The sequence below is a fragment of the Punica granatum genome, chromosome 1 (genome assembly GCF_007655135.1).
Source record: "Punica granatum isolate Tunisia-2019 chromosome 1, ASM765513v2, whole genome shotgun sequence".
In the NCBI taxonomy this organism is placed as follows: domain Eukaryota; kingdom Viridiplantae; phylum Streptophyta; class Magnoliopsida; order Myrtales; family Lythraceae; genus Punica; species Punica granatum.
The window spans coordinates 2400474-2413779 of NC_045127.1; the positions used below are offsets into that span (position 1 = coordinate 2400474).

The 13306-nt window shown below is 41.9% G+C and overlaps 3 protein-coding genes across 4 annotated transcripts; all 3 read right to left on the minus strand.

Annotated features, from left to right (window-relative positions):
• Window positions 1-525: 525 nt before the first annotated feature.
• Window positions 526-2836, minus strand: LOC116200913 (cell division control protein 2 homolog C). Its single transcript, XM_031531886.1, has 5 exons — window positions 2110-2836; window positions 1913-2006; window positions 1678-1747; window positions 1214-1352; window positions 526-878 (listed from the first exon to the last, which is right to left on the minus strand). The coding sequence occupies exons 1-5, from the start codon at window positions 2650-2652 to the stop codon at window positions 786-788; spliced, it is 939 nt and encodes a 312-aa protein (XP_031387746.1). The 5' UTR covers window positions 2653-2836; the 3' UTR covers window positions 526-785.
• Window positions 2837-3426: 590 nt separating this feature from the next.
• Window positions 3427-7520, minus strand: LOC116200784 (2,3-bisphosphoglycerate-independent phosphoglycerate mutase). Of its 2 annotated transcripts, none has more exons than XM_031531688.1 (10): window positions 7363-7520; window positions 7030-7267; window positions 6521-6648; window positions 6258-6408; window positions 5981-6184; window positions 5238-5659; window positions 4682-4874; window positions 4435-4530; window positions 4149-4304; window positions 3427-3804 (listed from the first exon to the last, which is right to left on the minus strand). In XM_031531688.1, exons 2-10 carry the CDS (start codon window positions 7189-7191, stop codon window positions 3640-3642), a joined length of 1677 nt encoding a protein of 558 aa, XP_031387548.1. In that variant the 5' UTR covers window positions 7192-7267; window positions 7363-7520; the 3' UTR covers window positions 3427-3639. The 2 variants fall into 2 exon arrangements, with proteins under 2 accessions (XP_031387548.1, XP_031387557.1); XM_031531697.1 differs by having other exon boundaries at window positions 7030-7217; window positions 7363-7512.
• Window positions 7521-11186: 3666 nt separating this feature from the next.
• Window positions 11187-12698, minus strand: LOC116200877 (protein LURP-one-related 8). The gene is made up of 2 exons (XM_031531831.1): window positions 12273-12698; window positions 11187-12131 (listed from the first exon to the last, which is right to left on the minus strand). Exons 1-2 carry the CDS (start codon window positions 12555-12557, stop codon window positions 11715-11717), a joined length of 702 nt encoding a protein of 233 aa, XP_031387691.1. The 5' UTR covers window positions 12558-12698; the 3' UTR covers window positions 11187-11714.
• Between the last annotated feature and the right edge of the window lie 608 nt (window positions 12699-13306).

Below are 13306 nucleotides of genomic sequence, written 5' to 3' on the forward strand. Positions count from 1 at the left end.
AAGGAGTCAAAATCACGACGATAGGCATCTTTTTATTGAGCTCGATTGATTGATAACATACGAAGAAGCAAAATTATCTAAGCTCAAAAAAAAAAAAAAGGCAAAAATATCTCTATCCTTTCTGGGAAGATACTTGGTTCTAATTTAGTCATCGAATCAGAAAACAGTCCCCTTCTTCTTATCCATTTCTAGGAGGACTCAATAAATGCCCGCAAGAGTAAAATTCATACCTTCCTTTTTAATTTTTAATTTTTAATTTTGACCCCTTATTAGCTATTACTACTATTATTATTATTATTTTTTATGTTATGGATCAGTCTATCAATTTAATCCGATTCATTTCGAACCATCAACTTACCAACAAACTCATCGACATCGTGGTAGTTTTTATCATCATAGCTACTTCCGATCACACATTGCACTTATTTTCCTTCACCTCGTTGTAAGATTTTTATCGTAAATCCGAATCCAAAGAAACATTAATCGGAAGACCCATATACGGCGAAGAAGAAAACACGTACTGCATCCATATGAATCTCACATCATATGATCATGAGCATTCTTTTCTGTTTCGGAGCCAATAGCTTTCGAAGTAAAACATGCATTTTAAAACCATATTCAGGGCAGACGGATCCATTTGCCACATAATGTCATTAAACCGGAACAGATACGTCGTAGATGAAGAATTCCCTAGCTGGGAATATAACATCGACTTAAAACAGAAAACAAATCAAGTCTTCCAGGATGGCTCTCGGTATGGTAGTTGAAGTGATGAAACTTGGTCTCTAATATTGAGACTTGTCCAGGCTATCGAAGTAAGGATGGTCGAGTGCTGCTTTCGCCGATATCCTTTCAGCAGGATCATATTTGAGCATTTTCTGCATCATTTGGAAAAAAAACATATTGTAACAGGTATCAGTAGCTCATAAAATTAATGCTTTTCCTTTTGCTCCATTTGATCTCATCTGATCCAAGTAACTCATAGGTTTATCAGTTTCGATCAACGAATATAATCTTCAGCACCAACTCTAACTCGGCTACCGTTGCCAGAAATCTGTAGTCTCTCATGCCGACAACAACCCAATTTTCAGATGAAGTAACAAGAACGCATTTGGACCAGAATGGACAAATGGCGGCCTCTACTACTGCATTTTGTGTACGAAAAACATAAGAGTTGCAATTTGTAAGTGCAGTAGGGATACTAGGTGGTTACCGATAAAAGGTCCACGCCATCAGGTCCCAGGGATGGAACAGCACGAGCCAAGTTCTGAGGTTCCCAGTGCGGATATACATGCCAATCCCGAAGGGAAGTAACTCCAGGCCACTGCTTCTCGGATGGCGTCCCCAGCAACCTTTCAAAAGGCACAATGTGTATAATGCATCATACCGCAAAATCAATGACACAAGAAAGTAAGCAGAAAATCAACTGCACAATATGCCCTGAACTAAATGCATTTTTGTTGTTAAATGCCTTTAGTAGCACGAGTTACCCTACCAAAGCTAAATGTTCCTCGAATAGCAAGCAATCATCTATGCAACAATTCAAGTAACCCGAGTAATCCCAAGTTCTGATCACATCAGGACTATACTGCGAACAACGAAGAATTCACCCTACAATAATTTGAATAGCGAAGATCATTTCGGATCAAGGATAAGCATTGGAAACCACTGAAGTACCTGAATATATGAAGCAGCTGTTGAAACTCAGAGTCTCCGGGAAACAGGGCCTGTCTCCTCACCATCTCAGCTGCAATTAAAACGAGAAACCATCATCCAAAAGGAGATTCAAGAATACAGCGAAGCTTTCACCCGTAAGTTGATTTCACAGAGTAGAATGACATTTTCGCAGAGAGGCACTGCCAATTGCTAGATCACTGACTATAAACAATCAAGGAAGTGCTAAGTATATTACCGAAGATGCAACCAACAGACCACATATCCACGCCAGTGGAATAGTGAGTTGATCCCAACAGCACTTCAGGGGCTCGATACCAGAGAGTTACGATCTGCATCCACAACAATGATCAGGATCACCATCATCATTTCCTCGGAAAAAAAAAAAAAAACCGATCAGACAAAAACAAAGCTGAGACTGCAATATTTTGAGACCTCATGTGTGTAGCTCTTGAGAGGAACTGTGAAAGCACGACCGAGACCAAGGTCAGCAATCTTCAGGATCCCCTTCTCCTTGTCGACGAGCAGGTTCTGTGGCTTCAGATCACGGTGGAGCACACCGTGGCTGTGGCAGTGAGCCACGCCCTTGCAGAGCTGGTACAGGAAGCTCTGCACGAGGGAGGGAGGGATTGGGCGAGGGTTCGGCCCCTTCCTGTGGGAGTCGATGAATTTCTTCAGATCCGTGTCAAGGTACTCAAACACAAGGTACAGCATGGGCTTCCCGCCGCCCTCCCCGTCCTTCTTCTTGTGGCTGCCGTCGACGTGCTCGACGCAGAGGAGGCGGACCACGTACAGGGACTGCGATAGCATCTGGAGGAGGGAGACCTCCCGGAGGGCCGTGGGAGGGACGCCCTCCTCGTCCATCTCGAGGCGGGTCTTCTTGAGCGCCACCAGTTGCCCCGTGGCCCTGTCCTTGGCCTTGTAGACCTTTCCGTAAGTGCCCTCGCCCACCTTCTCCAGCTTCTCGTACTTCTCCATCTCTTCGACCTCTGCTCGCAGCTTCTCCGGTCGATCGGAATCGGATTGATGAGGAAGAGCAAAGTAAACCCTAGCTATGGCGAGTGAGAGCGGAGACTTGAATTGATATAACGGATCGATGGAAATGAGGGAGACGGTGGGGAGAGAGAGGGGGGCGCGTGTTCCGCCGCTTCGGCATTTGAATTTTGAACTGCGCCTGCCACGTGTCGATTTGAGAGGGAAGTAGCCAACGACAATATTATATCACCACCCCGACAATTTTCAGTTATTTCTTCTCTTTCCCCTGAAGTAATCGAATATTTCTTTTTGGCCACTATGTGATCAGATCTCCGGGCGACATTGCTCCACTTTACAGTTCAATGCCTTGATCGCCTGATCGGATCCAACGGAGCGATAAACACGCGGGCTCATTTTTCCGGTTTTTAGCGTGAATCGTAGCGTTACAATCTGGAAACGATGTACTCATTAAGCTCCTATTATGTCTTGCTCATCAAGGCATTCACATTTCGATCTCATCGAGCGGACACAAACGTATTTTACTACTACAATCTGTAATGGGCCTTTCACGGGGCAGTGCTGGTGCAATTGAAGGACAGATACGTCTGCCGTTGTGCGCCTTCTGATGAAGCATCAAACATCTTTATGGCAATGAAAAGCGAAGTTAGGAGATCGGTCAATATTTTATCAATTTCGGTGACAATTGCTTGAACTTCGCTGGACGCTTTCAAAGAAACATTGAAATTCAAACTCCATAAAAGAAAGCAAGGAGAAGAAGCAAAAGAAGGCATCAATCCGAAGTCTCAAGTTGAAAAATCCCATAAAATAGTAACACCACCAACCGAACCAACCGGTGGGCGAGCTCAAAAATTTTCGACTTATTAACCGAATCATGTATAGCAGGTTGTGATTAGCATTCACCCCTTCCCAGGTGAGTCAATTCAAAATTTAGGCAAATATATGTCTCTTTCATTCTCACTATGATCGCCTCTAATTATCAACCACTTCAATGAGGGTCGGCTCGTAATCACTAGGAGCCTCAAACCCATGGAGGTTCATCACAGTCGCAGCTACATTTGCAAGGCCGCCGTTAGGCACATCGCTGCGGAATCTAACACCGGGGCCGAGCCCAGGGCCACCAATAGCAATCGGGACCTGAAAAAGAGGCGATTTGGTTATGGATCTGTACGGTGGTGGAATATCAAAGCAATGGAATGGAGTTATACGCATTATATTGTCTCGGAGGCATTCCCTTTCAACCACAGAATACCAAAAAAAAACCATAAATGGAACAGACATCACCATAGAATACGAAACTCTAGCACTATACGGTGCTTCCATTTGATTCCTTTGCTGTCACAACATGCTAGACGTGCAGCAAGGGTATTGAACACGTTTGTGCAACTCTTTTCCTTGTTTTATCTTAGGTTTGTACTCATTATTGGATAAACTTTCCTTTAGGGGAATTATTTTGCTTATGGAAAAGGGACTGTACTTACAGGTTCAAGTGTGTGGGAAGTGAGGATCTGAATGTTGCCGCTCTTGTCAAGAAGAGGCTGCCCGGACTTGTTCCGCTTCACCATATCCTCAGCGTTTCCGTGATCGGCAGTGACAACATAAATCCCACCGACTTGCTCTATCGCATCGAGGATTATCTGCAGATCACAATTCACGAGGCTCTCTTTTCAGTCCATGCAGTCAAAGAGAATACTTCTACCACAATAGAGACACGTGACTAAAATTTGTCTTATAAGTAACATAAGGAGAAGCAAATCCGTATTTAACCTTTACAGCCTCATCAGCAGCCTTGCATGCCACAATTGTTGCCTCAATGTCTCCCGTGTGTCCCACCATGTCACTATTTGGTAGATTGACTCTTACCTATTGCATCCAAGAAATGCAGCAAATAGTCATCATAACTGCTGTAAACAGAAACACCGAGATATCGACGGCTAAAGAAAAGCAACCTAGGATATTAGAATATATTTGTTTCAAATTTTCTATACAACCACATGAAAGCTCCATAATTTACCTGGTCAAACTTTCGGCTGAGGATGGCATCACGGGCTTTCTCAGCGATCTCAACAGCCTTCATCTTTGGTTGGACATTGAATGTAATTCCAACATCACTTGGAATTTCAACATACTCCTCCATTTCAGGATTGAAGTAACCAGAGCGATTCCCATTCCAGAAAAACGTGACATGACCAAACTTGACAGTCTCACTGGAAAAAAGAATTGGAGAATCAACATTAACATACAGATGACAAGCAAAACAAAAGCAGTAGCAACTGAATAGCTGATTGAAGGGACAATAGATATCGGAAAATGTCAGCATGATAAGCCACAGCCCATGGATTGGTGTCACAATAAATGCCGAAAATAACTCTGCTTTGCTCATGACAACAGAATGGATGTGATTGTGGATCTAGCTCAACCAAATGCTCACACAAATAGATAAAATAACAATTTTAATGAAAGAACTAATTGAGATAACAGCTAGAAATTAATTGAGAGTAAGACGAGGAAAAAAACTATCTGGAGCATCAAAGTCAAAAACCAGGCATGGTTTGCTGGTTGGGACTTACCTGCAAGCAAATGTTCTTACACCGTTGTGCACGAGATATTCGCCGGATGTTCTGTCTATCTCAGGAGGAGAGACCAAGTAATGGGTGGGAAGCTTCAATTCACCATCATACTGGAGCAAGCCGGCGTACCGGATTTTAGGGACTCGGACCCGATCAAATTTATCAAAATCAGCATATTCTAGGGACTTCGCAATCATAACCATGCGATCTGCCCGGAAGTTGAAGGTAACAACACCATCGCCATCGACAATTGGTCCAACAGCCTTTCCGCTGTCATCAACAATGACAAAAGGTGGCAGATATTGGTCATTGGCACCAGCTGCTCTTAATGTCTTCACTGCTTCAACAGCACTTTTAAACTTATGAGGGGCCTCACCAAGAACTTGGGCATCCCAACCCCGCTTGATAACATTCCAATCATTCTGCAAAGAGGTCCACCACGGTCAAATTCCCACAGGACTGCTCATTTCAGAATCATAGAAATGAATAAATCAAGAAGTTCGCTCATAAAGGATATATGTGACTGTGTGAGTGTGTGCAATTTATCAGCCAATGTTCATGGATAGCTCTTGCTCCCCATTTTGGTGGGGGGGGGGGGGGGGGGGGGGGGGGGGAGTTGCACTTGCACTTTAATTTAACTAATCAGAAAATATTACCTAACTTGCAGGGATTGCCATGGACTCCTATAATAATACATGCCTATATACATTACATGATAATGTTAGGAAAGTTTGATCATGCACCTCATATCTGTCCATGGTAACATACATGCGACCACCACCAGAAGCGATCTGTGCATCAATACCCTTGGATCGTAGTTCTGCAAGGTCTTTCTCAATGGTTTCCACAAAACCCACACTTGAACCATCCAACACGTCACGCCCATCAGTGAGGACATGAAGACGGATCCTCTTGGCACCACGCTCGCTAGCACCTTTCAGCAGCAACTGCACCAAAGAAGTGACATCAGCAAATGCCAGAAATAAAGTAAAGTATAGAGCACCGTAGCACAAAAATTACCTGCAACTGATCAAGCCTGGAGTGGACTCCACCATCACTCAATAACCCAATCAAATGAAGTGTGCCCAAAGCAAAACATTCCTTAACATAGTTGAAACCTTCTCCATCAAAAATTTTACCGGAAGCAAGAGCAAGGTCAACAAGCTTTGCACTGCATAATGAGAAACGTGCCCATTAAATTCTTGGAATTTTCCTAATCACATTACCATTACATGGCATAGCATTGCCGGAAACATGGATACAAAATGAAGAATCAAACTCACCCCTGAGCAAAAATACGCCCAGCACCAAGAGCGTTGTGACCGACCTCGCTGTTACCCATGTCATCCTCAGTGGGGAGGCCCACAGCAGTTCCGTGAGCTCTCACAAGCCTCCACTTCTCAGTTGCACCCTTTACACACAAAAGGGACACGACATCTAAGCTCAGTCGGGAATTTTCAGTCAACAAACTATTGCATCAAAACCAAGAATAACGACGAAACACAGGGATGGATCAACCAATTGACTACTGATATTAGATATAGCAAATTGCCAAATTCATTGGTTGCATGATCTTAACAGGCTCAAAGATTGGAAGGACGCAACAGTTCATCAGCCAAAGATTCCCTTTCATCATCACTAACTTATTCCTGATTTTAACCTACTCATGATGGAAGAACATGTACAATTATCCATTACTACGAAATCAAACCAGCCCAAAATCAGGCACTATCAGCTAATCAGATCCCGCTTGGTTCAAGAGACCAGCATCAGATTAGAGATCGACAAGTACCTTCTTGAGGGAGTCCATGACGGGGGTCTCAGCAATGTGGATGCAGTTGTACTGATCGGGCTTGGCCTCACCCCAGCCGTCCAACACCACCACCGCCACCGTCTTGCCCTTGGGCAGCTTCGGGTGGTCCGCCAGCTTCCATGAGAACCCCGAGCTCCCCATCTCTCTCTCTCTCTCTCTCTGTTCGTCTACACACTCGACCAGAAGCAGAATCACTCAGCAATCACCGCCGAAATATCTATGGCCGAGAATGGAAAATATCAGCAGCAGAAAGATCGAACGAAACAGTCCAAGATCAAATCGCACTCAATCAGATCTCAAGCAATCGCTCACCCGGACGAAGAAATCGGAAGATAATCAAATGAACCGACCGAGTTCGGAGCTAACAACGACAAAGGCAGGTGAAGCAGTCCGCCGTTGGTTATATATAACCAATGGGAGCTCCCGCAGATTGGAAGACGGCGGCCGTCAGATTCTCGGGAACTAATCTGGCACCGTTGATTTTAGGGCGCGCGCGCGTGGAACGTGGACCGGAACAAGTGGGGAGGGTGCAATTTCACGTGATTATTCGGATATTCCAAGGAGGAGCTGCTGTGGTTGGAAAACCATACGGAGCGTTTGGTTAGCTCAAACTTTAAGCTGAATATGGCGGTTGATTCATTACCATTCAAGGTTATTAGGTTGTGTTTGGTTCTAGAGTTAAGTTGAATTTGAAATCAAACATATTGTTAGTGATTTTCTTCTCGGTAGAAGATTATTGGTGATTTTTAGATCCCGTTTGATTTTAACTTAATGCACTACACAACAAAAATACACGTTTCCCAAGACAAATTTATAATCTCATCTCATTTGTCATTTTCCACAATCAAAATCAAAATCAAAATCAAAATCAAATTTACTTTAACTCTAAAATCAAAAGCACCATTAGATTCCCATTAAGATACATTTTCACTTTTAATCATAATGGTATTATTGCATTACCATGTTTAATATGGACAGATAATCTTAATCTAGAATCCAAGATAATCATCTAGAATCCAAGATAATCACCCCCTGGGAAAGTATTATCAGCTCCAAGTTAATCTATTTCATCCGAAATATGGGAATCTAGTGAACCCAAAAATTAATATATTCCCAGTAGCCGACATCATCTTTATCTCGTAACAAAAGCTATGCAAGAGAGAATAAGAAGACAACTACTATGCCCTTCTTCTTCTTTACCCAAACAAGGCGTTGGTGACGTGTTGACGGCATGGGGCAACAGTGGATCAAAGCTCAGACCGGCATGTCTTGTGTTAGTTGACACCCGCACGTCACAGTCCGCATGCAGCGAATTTCAGCCAATAGAAAATAAGCGGGTTGTTGGGGACTTGAGATGGGCCCCACTGCTTCTGGCTCCTGAAATTGGGCCTGGGCCTCAAACAGTTCCTGCTTCATTGGGCCTTACCTTGCTGTGGGGTAGAGTTATTTTTTACTCCGATCGTCATCGATGGCATCAATGGACCTCAGCTAGACTCGATGCAACATGCCTAGGCTAGTACTCACGGCTCGTATCGACCAAAGTTAGACTCGCTCATTCGGCTATGGAATCGTGAAGACAAGACAGGACCTTGTTTAAGATCTTTTCTGACTGATGGGATCATGAGTAAAATGTAATTATACGTTTGGTTTCAGAGTTAAAATAACTTTAATTTTGATTGTGAAAAATGACAAATGATTGTATAATGTATTAAGTTAAAGTTAAAGTTAAAATTTTTGTGATTTTAACTTCGAAACCAAACGGAGCATTTAACATTTGTCTCGTGATAACAGATCATCGAACGTACACGAACTGGATCATTGTATATGATAGTGATAAATCCACATTATCTTTGATTCCACTCTTGATATCTATCTATCAAATTATAAACTCTCGGTTTACTAATTTCATATTAGAACAACCTTATATGGATGCACAAACAATTCATCAAGATTTCCTTTCTTTATTTCTTTCTTTTGGCCACGTGCGACAAGGAGTTCATTGACTTGCATTTTCCTCCATTCCGTTCATCATTCGTTTTAGTAAGCTTCGTTAGTTATTTTACTATAATAAGCAACTGTACGGCTAATCTAAGTATGTAAATAATGCTTATATGTGTGTGTGTGAGCGCATGGCCTTTCCGAAGAGCTGACCATAGGAAAATTATTTTTATATGGGAAGATATATCATATAATAGTTCTTTACATCAATGTTAAGAGGGAAATTGTAATTACTAATTAAGTGGAAGTCAGTTAGGTTATGTTAACTCTCAAATTAAATAAAAAGTTATTATCATGATGTGCAATTATTAATTTAAGAATGGAACCAATTTCGGAAGAGAGGAAATGCATGAATCTACCCTGTCATCAACCCTTTTCCTCAACAATTATCCGTGGTTCTCTCCAGCAGAGGCTCTCTCAACGCTGCAAGCAGAGGCCAAATTCTTACTGTTGGCTGCCTCGATTGCCCTTGATCACGGATGGGATAACATCAATTTCATTTGTGATGCTCTCTCGCTCGTTGATGCGATCAATAGGCCCTCCCAGGCCCCTTGGAAAATTAGGACTATCATTTCGGATGTAGTTTTCTCTCTTCGATCATTTGTCTTATTGGGATTGTTCATAACTCACGACTTAGGCCAATTCGGTCTTAAGTCAAATTTTGATTCCTTTTGTATGCTTGAGGGTTATCCGACACTACCTGTACATTTATTTTCGGATTAATAGTAATGCTAATAACCATTTACCTATCAAAAAATATAATATATGTAATTATACACTATATAACAATTACCATAATTAAGCATTGCTTCGACATACACAAGCTCTCAAACATAACATTAAGGACAACAATACTCAATTAGTAATCTTTTGAAGTAAATTAAGATATTGGCCAGTGAATATTAAAAGAAAACGACGATTATAATTTTGATTCTATGTATATAGTTAAGAAATAATGAAGGTGACGAATTAGGAGCAGTCATTGGATGAGGCCACCGTCCATTACATGGAGAACTGATGAAATAATTAAACTTTCTTTCGCATTATGTAAACTCTTGCCCCGTGAAGTGGAATGGAGACCTTATGTATATACAATATGGATTAAATATCACATTGCATCTTGACAAACTTTGTATATACCGAATGTAATTTGTCTATATATGTGTATATATAACGTCCAGAGTTTCATAGTACAAATAGTGCCGGTTAATTAGAATATGTATATAGGAAGATGATCGGTGAAAGAAAATGACGGGGAAAATTTAATAATTGCAACTTTTTTTTATCGTGGCAAGTTGGTCCCGAAAATGTAACATATATTATATGTATGTGCTCAATCGATCGACCTGAAATCATATAGATCGAGCGAAATTAGATTAGAAAAATGATGACAGTGGAGACTATAACTCTAATGACAATGGTGGCTTACCTACTTTTTATATGATAGTCTTCCCCACGTTTCGGTGAACGGTCCTCCGATGCCATCACTGGCAATACCCCATCTAAAGATGGAAAAGCTTTTCAAAAATGTTAAATCCGTCTAATTTATATGTTTAAAAATCTTGTTTATTTAAAATCTTACTTATAAGAATCGAACAGACTTGGATATTATGTCTATTACAATTTATGTTATTGTAAATAAAATATTTTACATATATGCACAAATTACAATGTTATTTTATCGTGGAAAGAAGCTATACATTTGTTTTTCTTTCAATTTTTTGGAAAAATTAATAGGGAAGATATAGTGGCAAAAAAAAAAAGGATAGGGAATATGTATTTTCCATTCTATGGTAGGAGCACAACATATATATGTAATAAAGTTTCAAGTATAGATCCGATGGTTAGCATTGTCCACGTATATTAACAACTAGTATAATTTGCCTAGGGTGATCTTCCAAAGCTGCGTTCTGGCATGAGAATTCTATATAAACTTCGATCGCCTATTTTCTGATTGTAAATGATAAAAATAATAATCTTTATATGCATAAGGTTTCACGGATAATAACCTTCTATATATATATATATATATATATCATACTAAAATTTGGTCTTACACATGATTGAATTAAATTAGAAAGGTGGAATAGATCAAAATAACTCTACCCGCGACATTGGAACAACCAACCAACCATATATAAAAAAAATTTCACTTTATTCGCATTTACTAACTGATAAGAGAAAAGAGGAAGGAGAAATTCACAAGGGATGACCAATTTTTATCTAAGATTAATATTTTATTTTTCTTTCTTTTTTTCTTTCTAGCAAAGGAGAATAATATATGTAACCGGAAAAAAAAGAGAATAATACATCACTCTGTTTCCAACCCCAAATAAAAAAAAGGAAAAAAAAAAAGAGCACACAATTTATATACATCCCCACGCTCAAGAGCCTGATTTTTTATTAAAAAGGAAAAAACCAAGCCCCCTGACAATGGCCAAAAAAAAAACCCAAAAAAAAAAAAGAAACAGAAAATTAAGGCGGGGAAGATATAATCGTGGTCGAAAATCGAGCAGGCGAGTCGGAGACGGTGACGATTCAATCGGCGAACTATGTACGCCTCTGCTTGTATTATTTACCAATCGTGCTGCATTTTTTTTTTTTGTGTTAAAAAGTTGATTGCATCCGCAGGTCGGGGTCGATCGATCAGCTGGCAAGCATGCGACTTAGCTGGAGAAGCGTCTAGAAGATCCGAACATCTGGTCGACCAGGATGACGAGGGCCATTGCCATCGCCGCGTCAATCATCTCTGGATGCACCACCAGGCGGAACACGTCGCTCCCGACGGACTCCTTCCGCCTGATCTCCGCCACCATCCGCCGCTTATTGTCGTAAATGGCGCAGCTCCTCTGTGCGTACGATCCCTCGATCTCGTACGCCAGCTGCTGGCTCCTCGGGCTCCTCCACGAGGAGGAGGAAGGTGAGGAAGGGGACGACGGGGATGCCGTGCCGTTCCCGGAGCCACAGCTCACCTGGGCCAGGCACTTGGTGTTGAGGAGGTTCGACTGCTTCCTCGCCGTGAACCGGGGGTTGACGGCGGTCTCCCCTTCGAACACTTGCCAGTTGTCTCCCAGGCTCAATCTCTGCAGAATAATATCGGTCATGTCAGTTCTAAAGGTCGTCATCGGAGTGCGCAACGCCGCCACCGCTTTATCGAATGAACATCATATCAACATAGAGCAACATATGATGGGCAAAGGTATATGTATGTATAATGTTAATACCTTGCGACGGACGGTGAGGAGAGGCTTGCCGGAAGCGTCCATGAGGACGACCTCGCTGCGGTTGCCGGCGACATAGTTATCAACGCGGAAGACGAGGTTGCCCTTGCAGTCGTAGACGGTGAAGCCGTTGCAGTTGAGGAGGAGGGACTTCCTCCAGACGGTCAGCACCTCCTCCTTGCTGTTGTTGCCAAACCCAACGGAGGGGGTCTTCGTCGTGATGATCGGGGAAGCGGCGGCGAGGGCGGCGTTCGGGTAAACCTTAGTCATTCCGGGGACGCGGTACATCCAGCCTCTTATTACCAGCTAGCTAGTTATGTCGTCTGCCCAATTTCCGTGGTGTAGAGAGAGAGAGAGAGAGAGAGAGAGAGAGAGAGGGATTATATTTGTCGTCGAGGATGTGAAGGATGCAATGAGTAGCAGAAACTCAACGCTCCAATTTATATATAATGGGCGAGGTGTGGGGCAGAGTAAGAGAGAGACTCCAAAATGGCATAAAAATGGCTTTAGGAAGCACAGAGGATTAAAAGGCGCACTCGACGGCAACAATATAAATTGGTCTAGGTGATTAGGCGTTTATTCGAGATTTGAATCTTGAGTTTTGTAAATGAAAATTTCTTATAGAAGGTGGTTTATCATTCAATGAATTGATTCGATTCGAACTAAATTAGTTAAAATTTCATTAATTTTTTAATATTAACGGTATTAGTCGAATCTTCTAGACTTATCTTACGCTAAGAGTCTGTGGGATGATCAGATATATATATATATATATTTTCAATAAGACCATCGGATATATTAATCAATAAGTTGAGGTTACCCGATTTCATTTATAAGGAGGAGGCGCGCCGGACTCGGTCACAGCCGAAAAAGTCCACCGGGTGCGCCTCTGCCCATCAAATGACATCGACTCCCCGCCTCAAACACGTCTCTCTCTCTCTCTCCCCCCTTCTCGTTTCTCCTTTTTCTTCTTTTTATTTTTATTTTTATTTTTCATTGGGTCTAATAAATTTTCAATGGTGAAAAACGAGAGCTGG